The 16,313-nt window shown below is 44.8% G+C and overlaps 1 protein-coding gene across 1 annotated transcript; it reads right to left on the bottom strand.

The window, feature by feature from the left end:
- Nucleotides 1–1,746: 1,746 nt before the first annotated feature.
- On the bottom strand, nt 1,747–7,457 carry LOC125551350 (ubiquitin-activating enzyme E1 2-like). Its single transcript, XM_048714556.1, has 7 exons — nt 7,328–7,457; nt 6,908–7,238; nt 6,121–6,338; nt 4,176–4,970; nt 3,224–4,092; nt 2,627–3,062; nt 1,747–2,456 (listed from the first exon to the last, which is right to left on the bottom strand). Exons 2-7 carry the CDS (start codon nt 7,122–7,124, stop codon nt 1,860–1,862), a joined length of 3,132 nt encoding a protein of 1,043 aa, XP_048570513.1. The 5' UTR covers nt 7,125–7,238; nt 7,328–7,457; the 3' UTR covers nt 1,747–1,859.
- Between the last annotated feature and the right edge of the window lie 8,856 nt (nt 7,458–16,313).

Raw genomic sequence — 16,313 nt, forward strand, 5'->3', positions numbered from 1 at the left:
TCATATAAGGACCTGAAGAAGAAAAATACAACTAAGTACATGACTTTTGCAAATACCCCAACCAAGAAATAAGATTGCAATTGGGCCCAAAAGCAGATCTACAAAGATGGAATCACATCATCGCCGAGGATGAACCACTTGGGAAGGTGTAACCTCCATAGCATCCATCCAACAGCAGATTTGTCGGAAGAAGACATCAAGGACTCTTTATCAGACTTGAACTGCCTTGCTTTGGTAACTAGACCGGAGGATGAAGAAGGTCATGATACGTCTCAAACATATCTATAATTTTTAATTGTTTCATGCTATTATAATATTACATTTGTATACTTTTTATAGCATTTTATATTATTATTTTTGACTAACCTATTAATCTAGTACCTAGTGCTAATTGTTGTTTTCTGCATGTTTTTGGCTTTGTAGAAAATTAATATTTAATATGATTTTTTCCGGGACACGAAGGTTTAAAAAAGCACCGGAGGATGAGGAGACCCATAAGGCCTCCACACGGGCATGGGGCCTGACACGGGCACCGGAGGATGAGCATCGCCTTTCGTCCATTCTTCCATCTATAAATTTCATATTTCGCGAAACCCTTTGCAAGATTTTTCTTTGTTTTTTCTGCCGCCACGAGTTTCTGTTCCGAGGAGATCCATTCTGGAGGTTTGTTCCGGCACTTTGCCGGAGGGAGAATCCGCCACAGAAGGTGATGGTGTCCTGGACTAAGGGGTACTCACCACGTCGTCACCCAACCATGTCGTCCTCGCGCTCGCGGCCATGCGCGATAGGCGCCACTGGTACTCGTGCTCATGGCCATGCAAAGCTGGCACCGCTGCTCCTCGTGCTCGCGCCCTTGCACCTCAGGTGGTGCTCCCGTCACGAGGATTGATCAGCACTGGAGCACCGGCTACCGGAGCAGCAGCTGTGGTGATTCTCCCGTGTGCCCGTGGTGGTGCCCTTGTCACCGGTGCAGCGATGTGCTATATAAACGGTTTTTAACCCCTTTTCACGACAGAGTTTTAAACCATCGCCTTGGTTGTGTGTGGGTCTTTCCTACATGATCTAGAAACCGTCGGCGATAGAGAGTAGGAATGCATACGTTCTGCAAAACTAAGCATATGCTATGCCTGCATCTATCCAAAACCTGAGTCATCACACAACTGTTTGTTTGTGATATATCAAATGTCCTAAATGCTCCATCCTTGCTACTTGTGTGGGTTGACATTATCATCACATGCGTTATTCTGTGATGCAACGCTTACTATGTGCATCTCATCACAAACAATTCACGATTGTAAAGCGTATACTATAAAGAGACTATCACACACATTTACTTATCATGCACCATATGCAATTGGATGTAAGAGTGCATACATTTGTCCCTATAAAACTGTATGTGAAGTTTCACACGTTGCTCTATCCATAAACGTTTGTGATATATAAAATGTCCCAAACAAATTATCCGTAGTACCCGTGTCGGACAAAGGTCTACCGTACGCATTCTTCTGTCGATGCGGAATTCTAGCGGCAACAACTTAGGTTAAACATCAGCTTGGGAGGTCATCTACAGCGTTCTTCCAACAAGCAAACTTGTGTAATTGCGGATGCACTTCTTCGCGAGCTAAACGCGAAAACAGACAGGCCATTCAAGTTCAACGGTGTCATGCATCAATTATCACGGTGAGGTATCAAGCTCGACACCACATTTTCCAAAGGATCTGAACTGAGCTCTAACAAGTCGGTGCATACGAAAATCAGTAATATTGCTTTAAACCCCAGCTCAGTTTACAGTATAACTATATAAAGTAACTCACTGGAAAGATGGGACACGAGATGATGTCAATTCAGAGGGAATCCTTTCAACGGAAGTAGACAGATACGAGTGGGATGTCAACGTCATTGTCATCATCATCCTCGCAGGCCACCACAACATCCAGATGGCGCCGATACGATGGCACCTCCATCTTGGCCACCTCCCTGGCAACGTCGACCACCTTCCTGTCCAACCGCTCCTTGTGCCTGGGGAACATGGAGTTGTACAGCAGCGACGTGCCGCACGATATGCTGTATGCGTTCAACCCCTTCTCCTTGAGCCACTCCAGGAGCTCCCGTAACGTGATGTTGCCTGTTACGGTCCACCGGTCCCAGACCGTCCAGGACAAGTCCTTGTGCTTGATGGTCTTGGGTGGGACCGGCTCGGCAATGGAGAAGAGGGGGATTGCCAGGTTTGCAAACGTGTTGCGGTAGTCTTCAACCTTGTGCCTGCCGGCAAGGACTTTGTAAAGCTCTAGACAGACAAGGCCAGTGGCCATTGCGGTTGCTGTGGCAATGGCAGGGATAATCCTGCCGGCTATGAATTTAGCCTTCAGTTTGTCCACTTCAGGAATGCTGTAATTCCTCGCCCTCATGTTGGCAAAACCAGCTATCACGTCCATATGGAAATTGGTGTCATCATCCTGCACATACAGAAAAGCATATCAGTAATTCTCAAACTTGTATGCAAAATTGCAAATCTGGATTACATTTCTGTTCATTCTAGAGGGTAGATATTTAGCATAAGTTCCATCGTATACAAGTGCAGGCAAACACTACTTCCGAGGAAGAATTAGAGACGAATAACACTGACCTTCTCAAACTGTATTGGGTTCATGTGGAACCCCGGTGGCAGTGTTTTGGAGATTTGTTCTAGCTTCGTGATAAGCTCCTCAATGACACCAGCATCATCAACAGATGCAGACGATATACTAGTTGCCTTCTCATCTGTAACTATCTTAACCCCCTGTTTTGGTTGGAATTCAGGAACAATCACCTTGTCAACAGCTTCAGCAGCCACTTTGTTTGGAGTTTTGGCCCAGTCAGGTATGGGTATTCCAAATGTCTCTGCCCTTAGTATCGAAGCAGCTAAAATAAAGTTAAGCTGACTTGGATCCGTCGACGAGAATTCAAGAGGTCGTGGAAACCGCTTTGGTGCAGACCAGAATGGAGCACCAGAGCTAGTCATCGAGTCTTCTGGGAAAGTATACGTCAGCTGCTTCACACGGTTGGAGAAATAATCCTCAAACCTAAGTTACACCATCAATAAAAAATAGTGTAGTGAGTAACATGAAACCTATGAAGCATAGTCAAAAGCAAATACTTTTGTCTGCAATAGTTTTGTACAGTTCAACCATATTAAAACGAAGCAGGTATACAAAGAGTATGGACAAACAGGGTTAAAACTTACTTAAGACGGGCCCAGGTAATACAATCTTGGAATGTCTCACACTTGTCTCCATGAAGGCATTCAATAACACGTTCAAGCTGATCCCTAGCTTGTGCATCACCAGCAGTTCGTGCTGCAGCTACATATGCGCTAGGATTTGACAGGAAACCATTTACTTCAGTGGGAGTCTTCTCAAGTAAACCCTCAAATTCAGACCTAGCCCAGGTCAGGCAGTGATCAATATTATGAGGAAATGAATGTACAGTGCACATAGGTGCCTGCTTTTCAGGTGGATCTCTGGACGCCCCATAGTTCTCTGTCAAGTGAGGTATGACCATTTGTGTATTGCATTTAGCACCAAGAGTTCCAGATTCTAGAAGTGGCTTCTGGAAATATACACATCGGGAGTCTATGTACATTCTTGCAGTCACATTGTCAAGGGCATTGACAACAGCATCAAGGTTTTCCCAAAAGGCATCATTAAAGACATTTTCGGTCTCAGGGCTTGCCCTGTTCTGAAGGGCCTCGACATGAAGCTTAGGGTTAATTGCCATGGCAGCCGTAGCAGCAACAGTCGACTTGGGCTGCCCAATGTTCCAGTCACGGAAAAGGAACTGGCGACTGAGATTGCTCTTTTCAATAACATCATCATCTGTCACAGTCAGCTTTCCATTCTGGCTGCAAGAAATGCCCATCAGTGCCAGGTTCTTCAGAAATTCACACCCGAGCGCCCCAGAGCCGACCATAAAGATTTTTGCCTGCTCCAGTTTGTTTTGAAGCTTAGATCCAAACACACTGATCTGTGCATCATATCTTGTGTTCTCTGGCTTCAAATCACCAGGCTCCAAAGGCTCAACAGGGAGAGACTCGACAGAATCGAAATAGAAGAACTGTGAAATCAAGACGACTAACATTACATATCTCTGAAACAAATTGGAATGGATATTGAATAAAAGAGACGGCAAATTCTAACCTGATAAAGCGGATGAAATTTCCCCGAGCATGCTTTCACAACCTCCTGACCTACAATACCACCAAACATTGCAGCCATAGGATTCAGAACAGCCCTGGAACCACTTGCGAAATGTTGCAGGAGCTTTTTGTCAATTTCTTCGAGTTTCCCATCACCCAGAGATTCATTAATGCTAATAGCTAAATCTATCAGCCTTTGCACGTCATCAGTAGAACCAGCGACAGGGAATCGTCTCAATTCATTCCGGAACTTATCCAAAGCTTGGAAAGCCAAATGCAAGAGAGGGGGGCGGTCAAACTTAGAGAAATCACTCATAAGAAATTCTCCTGGTTCTTTCATGGCCTCTTTCAAGGGTTTAAATTTAAGAACCTTTGGTGGCTTGACCTGTGTGACAATCCCACCTCTGACGTATGTGCCAAATGAGGAAGTGTCTTCTTCCAGAAAGAAAGAGTAAGGCCTGGCGTTCTTAACCTTTCTTGGCTTTCCATCATTCAGCTCAGTCATTCCATGAACTTCAGAGAATACAACTAAGTCACCATCCTGGAACTCCAGTCGCTCATCATCGACACAGGAGACTAGCGCTGGGTTGTCATTACTGATCGATGCCACAATTCCTGTATGTGGTTCCTCTCCATCGACATCCAAAACAGTAAACTCAGGACCAAAATCACAAAAGACACTGCCAAAAAGACCACGGACTTCAGACTTAATGAAAGCAATGGGTGGCTGATGGTTGTGGCAGTAATCATCAAACTCAACTGCCTTTTCTAAGGTGATATCAGTAAAGACTACAGCCTGTAAGATCATACGGAAATGATTATTCCGAGAAGAAATAATAAATAGAATTGTAATAAACAAGAATACATAATTTGTATAATACTCCTCAAAAGCTAAAACCATGTAAACTTGTATGCAAAGCAAAAACCACACTGTCAAAAGCAAGAAAATGGGAACAAAACTCATTGCGGGCCATGCTAGCATCAAATATATGTCCACAAAATCAAAGCAAACAGATAACATGTCTACAGAAATGCTAAAAAAATATAGTTGTGTACTTGTTCATCTTTTGGGGGTTTTTTCTCTCTCTTGCTTTTTGGTCTACATATTTTTCTGTTGGGTTTCATATCTAGCTACACTACCAAAACTTGCTGGGACAAAAGGCTGCTGCTGTTTACATTTCTGCTGGGGTTCCATATGCTGCTGCTGCTGCTCGTCTTCTCACCAGTTTGCGCGGTTTTGATTGATATATGGCTGTGGTGAAGATATTACTAAGAAAAGTTGATTGCATTTCTATGTCACATGCAACATTGTATAGGTTGTAATCATGGTGGGTTTCAGGACAAGGGCGTACAGCCTTTGCTGTCTGGGTTGCTATGGCAGAAAATGCAGCTAGGGCAGCACCTTAGGGTTGGAGTCTGATCTCCCTTTTGATATGTGGACTGCATTATAACAGTAGTACCTCTTTTTATAGAGGTCGTATAGGTTAGGAAAAGGTTGAACAAAGTCATCTGGAGAAAGCAAAAGACTAACCAACTAGGAAACAGATCAACTCTAATCAAAAGAATCTGGAGACATAACAGTATAACAAAGCTGCCTAGGAGCCTAATCCACCTGCCCTAGTGGCGCCTTGAAACGACGCACATAGGGAGGCTCTACATGGAATTATACGATACACGTTGGCAAATACAAAACACAGACGAAGCGTGCCATTTCAGACCAAAACCACACAACTAAAGTAGCAAGGAAGAAGACACAGAAACCCAAGGGTATATGAATGTGAATTACTTTTAAGCTATTCCAAGTTCCAACTCACATGGACACTCTGTTGTTACAACTCACATGGACAGAAAGTACATGCAGAATACCGACATAAACTTAAATGGAAAGCGCACAGGAGTAGGAAAAAACAGCAAGGAGATCACACATCAATTTTCTGCTCACATACCTGGAACTTAGAAAGGTGCTCCTTGGTCAAATCACCAGTTAGAGTGGAGATGACAACTGCATTGTTAAGATCTTGTAGCTTCAGAACACAAGCTTGAGCACGGTTTTGCCCAACATCCTTCTCTGAGAGGAAAAAGTTGCTTGACAAGTCCCATAGCTCCACATTACCATCATCATGCAAAGTTACAGACTTGACACCCGCAAGCACAAGGTTCTTTGCTGCAACACATGGATATTATAAGTAAATTATTTGTAAGACAAACAATTTTAACATCTAATGACTTAGATACTGGAAAGCCAATTCAAATTTCAGAACGAGAACTTAAACAGTAACAAGACTAGTGCAGAAACACAGCGAGACAAAAAAAAATCGGTTGATGGTTTGCAGACAATACAGAAACACAGCGAGACAAAAAAAATCTGTTGATGGTTTGCAGACAATCATAAGGCAGAATAAGATGAGCACATCTAGGACCAGGAGTGTTCTAGGACTCAAATAATAAAATCAGTCCCTCCAGATGAGGCATATCACTTGGTTTGATGGGTCAAACTACGAACGCAACCAGTAGAGGCAGAGCTGAGATAAGAACGCTGTACAGGACATCCTGGCGCATCCCATATCAGCTCACAATAGCAACCGAGGATTAACACTATTAGTACTCTACTTAAAAACATAATAATATATCCAATCGAGATAGAAGTGACAACTCATAGTGCTGCCCACGGTATAAGTTGAGAATTGAAATTGTGGAAAGAAATTAAAGAAGGGGGGACTGAGCAGTTGTTACCGATTTCGGCGCCGAGGCCCTGGAGCCCGGAGACGAGGACGTTGGAGGCGAAGAGACGCTTCATGGTCTCGCGGCCGTACACGGCGAGCTGGCGGCTGTGGAGGTCCTCGTCGATCTCCGTGGGCCTGGCCATGGCGTCGTCGGCGGCAGCGGGGCGGGTTTTCTTCTGCAAGTTATCGACCTCGCTGGCGACGACCTCCCGCTTCCGAGGAAGCATATAGTGCGCGACGCCGCCGATGAGCCCAGCCGCCGCCGCGAAAAGCAGGCAGTAGTAGTAGGCGGCCGGCGGGAGCTGCCGCGACAGATCCAGCGTGCGAGGAGGGGCCTGCAACTGGCCGCGGGCAGCTCGTCGTGAGGCGGGGAGAGCGAGGGGGAGGAGGATCGGAGAGAGGGGGGATTGGGCGGAAGCACGGAGCTCACCAAGGATTCGTGGAGTGCAAGGAGAGCCTCTAGGGTTATACGAGGAAGATGAGAGAATTAGGAGGTCGACTCAACTATACAAACGTTGGCGATGTTCGCCTATCTGGGGGTGGGGGTGGCTTGACAGGTGGGGCACGGGGCTTGTGGGCCCGCTTGGCAGTGGAACTGGAAGTGTACGTGTGCTGGACTGCTGCTTTCCTTCTAGGCAGAGAGAGAATCTGGTTCTTGCTTTATTTATTTATTTTAGGAAATCGTTTGTTACAAACTTCCATGTCATCCGAATTGATCTCAACGTTCCTACAATCAATAGTTCGTGCAAGATTTATACCGAATCTCAAAGCCAAGGTCTCTTATGTGAGAGAGTCATAACAAATCTCAACTTTTTCATTTGTTGCAGTTATGAACTTTCCATTTGTGGTCTCGGCTGATAGCCCCCCCCCCCCCCCCCCCCCCCCCCCCCCCCCCCCCCCCCCCCCCCCCCCCCCCCACACACACACACACACCTCCCCTTCCCTTTGAGCAAATAACAAATCCAGCATCAACATATAACTTCATGTAGCCAGACTGCGGTTTTATCCATGCAGAGGATCGAGCTTTAGCCTTTGGCACGCAAGCAATGCTAGAAGTTCGCCACACACCGCAAGGCTAATCTATGAAGAACTTTGGATGTCTTCTCCATGATAAACTTTTATGTGATCAAACCATAGATACCGTGTCGTGGTAGCCACTTATTCTCTCAATTTTGGCATGCCTAGGATTTGAACTTCATTGTCCGCCATGCGCAACAAATGCTCCAGTATGGCTTCGCCAGCTAAGTCAATTGAACATGCTCTTTTGATAACATCATACAAACCTAGATGTCGTCAAACATTCACCAACCATGAACATTCAAAAAGAAAATGTCTAATATTGTCTAGACCAAAATTACAATCAGAACAGTGCGCTTTAACCTTTATGTGTTACCTGCTGAAATAGCTCGACAAGGTATATTACTGTGTAATGCCCTCTAAATAAATATTATGATTTTTGTTGGGCATAAATCCCAAACTGAATTCTCGTTCATTAGGAGCTAGTGATCTTGTTGGGGCTTGAATCTTATGTCCAAATTGGCTATACCATTCCAAATCCCAGGCTGAGTGAACCGGGAAAAATACCGATCTTTGTAGGAGTCCAAGCAGTAAAATCCATCATTTCATGTAAAGGGAGAGGAATGGCTAGTACCCTTTGACCATTAACTTGACAAAAAGTTTGATTTACCAATTGTGTGTCCCAATCTCCTGTCGAGGGATCAATAAAATCACATACACGAGAGAGAATATTATTTCCTTTAGTTGTTAACGCTTTTTCGAAGGCGATTGGGGACACAAGTCCTACCAAATTTAACCATCTCACTAACGCTGATCCTCCATATATGACCATGCATCAGCGTGTCTACCCTTGCCACAATGCTCTGTGAGATGTCTGATGCTTTCTTCTTATTTAATGTAGCACTCATAAGGTCCCTTTCCGAGAAACATTTAGCCTTTAGAGTAGTTTCACATAATGAGTCTGGATTGTCAATGAGGCGCCCACTACTGAAATCAGGATCTTTACCGTCAGCTGGCTCTTTGCCGTCAGCTAGCTGATGGCAAAGAAGGTATTTGCCATAAGGTTAAATGAAACTGACGGCAAAGATATTATTTGCCGTCAGCCGGCTCTTTGCCGTCCGCTAGCTGACGGCATAGATGCACGGCAAAGAGGAAGGGTGGCCCACTAGCGACAGCCACCTAACGGCCACTTTCTTTCTCGTCCGCTGGCAGACGGCAAAGTTTTTTGATGTCTGCCAGCAGACGGCAAAGAACCGTGCCCTAACTAAAAATCAAACATGCCCGCGCCCGACCCCTCTCTCTGTCCCCTCTCTCCGCCCCCACGCCAACCCCGTTGCCCCGCACCCGCGCCGCCGCCGCCCCGCGCCACCCACATCGCCGCTCCGCCCCGGCGACCCCCTCTACGACCCCGCGCAAACCCCGTCGTCGCACCGCCGCCGCCCCGGCGACCCCCTCCTCCGCCCCGCGCCACCCCGACCTCGACCTCGACCGCTCCTCGCCCTCAATTAAGTTTGTCATGGCAGAAGTACTTATCTCTTATTTTGTTGCTGATTGAAGCCATGGCAGAAGTTGTGTGCTGCTAATGTAAAGGAATCACTGGGAAACAGAACAAGAAACAGATAGGTTAAGGCTTGAGAGAAAATTAAGAGATAAGTACTTGGAGATTATAGTATTGTCGTGTGTTGTTTTAATAAGGGTCCAATTTGACACGGTAAAAAAACAGTTATATATGATTTTTATTTCATGAGCACCTTGATTGGTCTAGGACATCGAGGTCTCAAGTCAATACGATCCATCATTACCATGTGAGAGCTTTGCCTTCAGCAGCTAACCATGTGATAGCAACTTAGCAAGTGTGCTCATAGAAAAATGCACCCAATGTCTCCACTTGCAGTTAATTAACCTGTGCCCATCTTCAGACCAAGATTAAGATATTTCTGGCACTTGTAGCAAGAAATAGTTATTTATTGATGCAAATATCGTTGTTTCAGTGTCCAATGGTTTTTGGGTTCCAGGAAATTATTTACGTTCCAGGAAATCAGTTAAAGCATATCTATTAGCAAAATTTCCACTAACTAACTGCCCAAAGTAGAGTGCCAGCACTAGTGCTTGTTATTCTCTCTTCAAACTTGTTTCTCAGTTTTGTAACACATATCTGAGCAATATCAGCCCCTTGCATATTATAGTTAAATTAAAACCAAATGTTACTCCAAGTAACTGCAACTTGTTAATTTGGTTTACATTTTCAGTTTTGTTTCATGTATAAAGAAATCCCTAGTTTTGAAGGGTTCAAGTTATTGCCACATATGTCCACAAGTGCATTGCTTTTTGAATGTGAAATGATAACTTCGTGTAGTTGATTATCTTCTGCTCAAAACTTCTGCTGCTATAATGTTGTAAGGGTAGTAATTGGTCTCTTCTGCTGCTTATCAGAGATGGGGGGAGGCCACCACCGCAGGCTGCGCTCTGCCACACTGGAGTACGAGTTGGATGTTGGGGAACGTAGTAATTTCAAAAAAATTCCTACGCACACGCAGGATCATGGTGATGCATAGCAACGAGAGGGGAGAGTGTTGTCTACATACCCTTATAGACCGTTCGCGGAAGCGTTATATCAACGCGGTTGATGTAGTCGTACGTCTTCATGATCCGACCGATCCAAGTACCGAAAGCACGGCACCTCCGAGTTCTGCACACGTTCGGCTTGGTGACGTCCTCGCCTTGTCGATCCAACAAGAGGGGCGAAGTAGTAGATGAGTTCCGGCAGCGCGACGCGCGTGGTGACAGTGTTGGTGAATAACAATCTTCGTAGGGCTTCGCCTAAGCACTACGAAAACTATGATGGAGGATAAACTAGAGGGGACGGGGTTGCCGGCACACGGCTTGGTGTTTCTTGATGTGTCTTTGGTGCTAGCCCCGCCCCTGTATTTATATGTTGAGCCCTGCGGTCGAAACTTGGAGCAAAAGCCTCCTCAAAGTCGGTTTTGCCCAAAAGGTAAGAGTCCCACTCGGACTCCAGGACCAAACGCCACAATCCTTGGCGTCTGGCCCAGACGCCATGGGCCTCGGCATTTGGCCCAGGGCCAGACGCCAGGGTCTCCGGTGTTTGGCCCCCTGGCCTCCGCAAAACTCCCTTTGCACCGACTTACAGCCCCATGGGCCTGACCCCTTGGCCAAACCATATCATCCAATATATGAATCTTTAACTCCGGACCATTCCGGAGCTCCTCGTCATGTCCGTGATCTCATCCGGGACTCCGAACAACATTCGGTCACCAACATACATAACTCATATAATACTATATCGTCAACGAACGTTAAGCGTGCGGACCCTACGGGTTCGAGAACTATGTAGACATGACTGAGACACCTCTCTGGTCAATAACCAATAGCGGGACTTGGATGCCCATATTGTCTCCTACATATTCTACAAAGATCTTTATCGGTCAGACCGCATAAAAACATACGTTGTTCCCTTTGTCATCGGTATGTTACTTGCCCGAGATTCAATCGTTGGTATCTCCATACCTAGTTCAATCTCGTTACCGCCAAGTCTCTTTACTCGTTCCGTAATACATCATCCCGCAACTAACTCATTAGTTGCAATGCTTGCAAGGCTTATAGTGATGTGCATTACCGAGTGGGCCCAGAGATACCTCTTCGACAATCGGAGTGACAAATCCTAATCTCGAAATACGCCAACCCAACAAGTATCTTCGGAGACACCTGTAGAGCACCTTTATAATCACCTAGTTACGTTGTGACGTTTGGTGGCACACAAAGTGTTCCTCCGGTAAACGGGATTTGCATAATCTCATAGTCATAGGAACATGTATAAGTCATGAAGAAAGCAATAGCAACAAACTAAACGATCAAGTGCTAAGCTAACGGAATGGGTCAAGTCAATCACATCATTCTCCTAATGATGTGATCCCATTAATCAAATGACAACTCATGTCTATGGTTAGGAAACTTAACCATCTTTGATCAACGAGCTGGTCAAGTAGAGGCATACTAGTGACACTCTGTTTGTCTATGTATTCACACATGTATTATGTTTCCGGTTAATACAATTCTAGCATGAATAATAAACATTTATCATGAAATAAGGAAATAAATAATAACTTTATTATTGCCTCTAGGGCATATTTCCTTCAGTCTCCCACTTGCACTAGAGTCAATAATCTAGTTCACATCTCCATGTGATTTAACACTAATAGTTCACATCACCATGTGATTAACACCCATAGTTCACATCGTCATGTGACCAACACCCAAAGGGTTTACTAGATTCAACAATCTAGTTCACATCGCTATGTGATTAACACCCAAAGAGTACTAAGGTGTGATCATGTTTTGCTTGTGAGAGAAGTTTAGTCTACGGGTCTACCACATTCAGATCCGTATGTATTTTGCAAATTTCTATGTCAACAATGCTCTGCACGGAGCTACTCTAGCTAATTGCTCCCACTTTGAATATGTATCTAGATCGAGATTTAGAGTCATCTAGATCGGTGTCAAAGCTTGAATCGACGTAACTCTTTACGACGAACCTTTTGTCACCTCCATAATCGAGAAACATATCCTTATTCCACTAAGGATAATTTTGACCGCTGTCCAGTGATCTACTCCTAGATCACTATTGTACTCCCTTGCCAAAAACAGTGTAGGGTATACAATAGATCTGGTGGCATACTTTATAGAATCTATGGCTGAGGCATAGGGAATGACTTCCATTCTCTTTCTATCTTCTGCCGTGGTCGGGTTTTGAGCCTTACTCAATTTCACACCTTGTAACACAGGCAAGAACTCTTTCTTTGACTGTTCCATTTTGAACTACTTCAAAATCTTGTCAAGGTATGTACTCATTAAAAAACTTATCAAGCGTCTTGATCTATCTCTATAGATCTTGATGCTTAATATGTAAGCAGCTTCACCAAGGTTTTTCTTTGAAAAACTCCTTTCAAACACTCCTTTATGCTTTGCAGAATAATTCTACATTATTTCCGATCAACAATATGTCATTCACATATACTTATCAGAAATGCTGTAGTGCTCCCACTCACTTTCTTGTAAATACAGGCTTCACCGCAAGTCTGTATAAAACTATATGCTTTGATCAACTTATCAAAGCGTATATTCCAACTCCGAGATGCTTGCACCAGTCCATAGATGGATCGCTGGAGCTTGCATATTTTGTTAGCACCTTTAGGATTGACAAAACCTTCTGGTTGCATCATATACAACTCTTTCTTTAATAAATCCATTAAGGAATGCAGTTTTGTTTATCCATTTGCCAGATTTCATAAAATGCGGCAATTGCTAACATGATTCGGACAGACTTAAGCATAGATACGAGTGAGAAACTCTCATCATAGTCAACACCTTGAACTTGTCGAAAATGTTTTTGCGACAATTCTAGCTTTGTAGATAGTAACACTACTATTAGCGTCCGTCTTCCTCTTGAAGATCCATTTAATCTCAATGGCTCGCCAATCATTGGGCAAGTCAATCAAAGTCCATACTTTGTTCTCATACATGGATCTCATCTCAGATTTCATGGCCTCAAGCCATTTCGTGGAATCTGGGCTCATCATCGCTTCCTCATAGTTCGTAGGTTCGTCATAGTCAAGTAACATGACCTCCAGAACAGGATTACCGTACCACTCTGGTGTGGATCTCACTCTGGTTTACCTACGAGGTTCGGTAGTAACTTGATATGAAGTTACATGATCATCATCATTAGCTTCCTCACTAATTGGTGTAGTAGTCACAGGAACAGATTTCTGTGATGAACTACTTTCCAATAAGGGAGCAGGTATAGTTACCTCATCAAGTTCTACTTTCCTCCCACTCACTTCTTTCGAGAGAAACTCCTTCTCTAGAAAGGATCCATTCTCAGCAATGAATATCTTGCCTTCGGATTTGTGATAGAAGGTGTACCCAACATTTTGTTTTGGGTATCCTATGAAGACGCACTTCTCCGATTTGGGTTTGAGCTTATCAGGTTGAAACTTTTTCACATAAGTGTTGCAACCTCAAACTTTAAGAAACGACAGCTTAGGTTTCTTGCCAAACCATAGTTCATACGGTGTCGTCTCAATAGATTTAGATGGTGCCCTATTTAATATGAATGTAGTTGTCTCTAATGCATAACCCCAAAACGATAGTGGTATATCGGTAAGAGACATCATAGATCACACCATATCTAATAAAGTACGGTTACGACGTTCGGACACACCATTACACTGTGGTGTTCCAGATGGCGTGAGTAGTGAAACTATTTCACATTGTTTTAACTGAAGGCCAAACTCGTAACTCAAATATTTTACTTCCGCGATCATATCGTAGAAACTTTTATTTTTGTTACGATGATTCTCCACTTTACTCTGAAATTCTTTGAACTTTTCAAATTTTTCAGACTTGTGTTTCATCAAGTAGATATACTCATATCTGTTCAAATCATCTGTGAAGATCAGAAAATAATGATACCTGCCGCGAGCCTCAATATTCATTAGACCACACACATCAGTATGTATGATTTCCAACAAATTTATTGCTCGTTCCATTGTTCCGGAGAACGGAGTCTTGTCATCTCGCCCATGAGGCATGGTTCGCAAGCATCAACTGATTCCAAAAGCCCATCAGTATGGATCTTCATGCGCTTTACACCAATATAACCTAAACGGCAGTGCCACAAATAAGTTGCACTATCATTATTAACTTTGCATCTTTTGGCTTCAATATTATGAAAATGTGTATCACCACAATCGAGATCCAACAAACCATTTTCATTGGGTGTATGACCATAGAAGGTTTTATTCATGTAAATAGAACAACAATTATTCTCTAACTTACATGAATAACCGTATTGCAATAAACATGATCCAATCATATGTTAGATAGAAAAAGTAGCGATATATGCTGTATTCAAACTTCTATCCTTTCTCCCTCTCGTGTAGTTCTCTGTTTCTTCTTGTGTAATCCTGGAGAGTCCTAGTGACCTCCCAAAACTTGTAACCCACGACATATTGTCAATATAAACAGCGGCCCGAGACCAAAGGGTTCAACGCTTCCTCCAATCTTTACATGGTCATCACAGCCAATCCTCATCGCATCTAGCAATCCATGAGAAAGCCTTCAACCCCGAGAGGAAAACCAATCTAGCCACCGCAGGTCGAAGCCATGGCAGGAACCGATGCATCCACCGCCGCCGCCTCTACCTTCTCCACCCTTAGCACATCCACCGCAAGCACCCTGACTACCCAATTCGCCGGTTCCTCCTATGCCTCTTCTTCCACCTCCAGCAACAGCGCTAGCTCCCTCGGGTCGCCTCCGTCAGAGAAGCCGACGAGGACGAATTTCCTTCTCTGGAAGGCCATCGTGCTACCCCAGATCAAGGGGGCACAGATGGAGCACTTCCTGGATGCCACAAAGACGGCGCCCTCTGCCACCATCACCATCAACAAAGATGGGAAGGAAGAGCAGGTCTTCAACTACGCCAGGACGATCTGGTACGCCCAGCAGCAGCAACTACAAGGTTATCTCACGGGGTCTCTATCACGTGAGGTGCTTGCACAGGTCGTAACTCTCCAGACGTCGGCCGAGGTGTGGAACACCATCCACGCCTTCTTCGCTGCGCAAACACAGTCGCAGATCGTCAATACTCGCATCGCTCTTGCAAACCTCCAGAAGGGCAACATGGGGATGCCCGAGTATGTCGCCAAGATCAAAGCTCTGACGGATGAAATTGCCTGCATCGGATCCCCGCTTGGCGAAGGCGAGATCGTCTCCTTCGTCCTGAAGGGCTTGGACATGGAGTACAATGAAGTCGTCTCGGCTCTCTCTGCCCGCGTCAAGCCCGTCACCGTCACTGAGCTCTACAATCAGCTTCTTAGTTTTGAAGCCTGCATCAATCTGCTCCAACAGGGAAATCTGTGTCAATCTTCGGCAAACGCTCTGACTCATGGTCGTGGCTATGGTGGTCGAGGCCGCGGTCACCAAGGTCAGCAAGGGCGCGGCCGAGGCGGAAACAACAGCGGCTATGGGCGTGGCGCTCCAACAACAACAACAATGGTGCACGCTCCAACAACAACAACAACAATGGAGGCCGATCTGGTGGGCGGCCTCGACCCTACTGTCAACTCTACAAGAAGCCTGGTCATGAAGTACTTGAGTGCTGGCATAGGTATGATGAGGACTTTGTGCCTGAAGAGCGCCATGTCCTTGCTGCCCTGAGAGAACAAGCAGGAGAAGGAGAAACCGTGTGGTACGCTGACTCTGGTGCAACCGATCATATCACAAGTGAGCTTGAGAAACTTGCAACTCGTGAATGATACTACGGCAACGATCAAGTGAACACTGCTGAAACCGGTGGAGGTATGTATATACATCATATT

This window comes from Triticum urartu, chromosome 4 (assembly GCF_003073215.2).
Source record: "Triticum urartu cultivar G1812 chromosome 4, Tu2.1, whole genome shotgun sequence".
In the NCBI taxonomy this organism is placed as follows: domain Eukaryota; kingdom Viridiplantae; phylum Streptophyta; class Magnoliopsida; order Poales; family Poaceae; genus Triticum; species Triticum urartu.

What these genes read in the sequence shown, in the direction of transcription:
- LOC125551350 (XM_048714556.1), bottom strand. Translation starts at nt 7,124, where the DNA reads ATGCTTCCTCGGAAGCGGGAGGTCGTCGCCAGCGAGGTCGATAACTTG. An exon ending in AGCACCTTTCTAAGTTCCAG is followed by an intron (nt 4,971 to 6,120) that starts GTATGTGAGCAG and finishes ATGATCTTACAG; the next exon opens with GCTGTAGTCTTTACTGATAT. An exon ending in ATTACCTGGGCCCGTCTTAA is followed by an intron (nt 3,063 to 3,223) that starts GTAAGTTTTAAC and finishes GGTGTAACTTAG; the next exon opens with GTTTGAGGATTATTTCTCCA.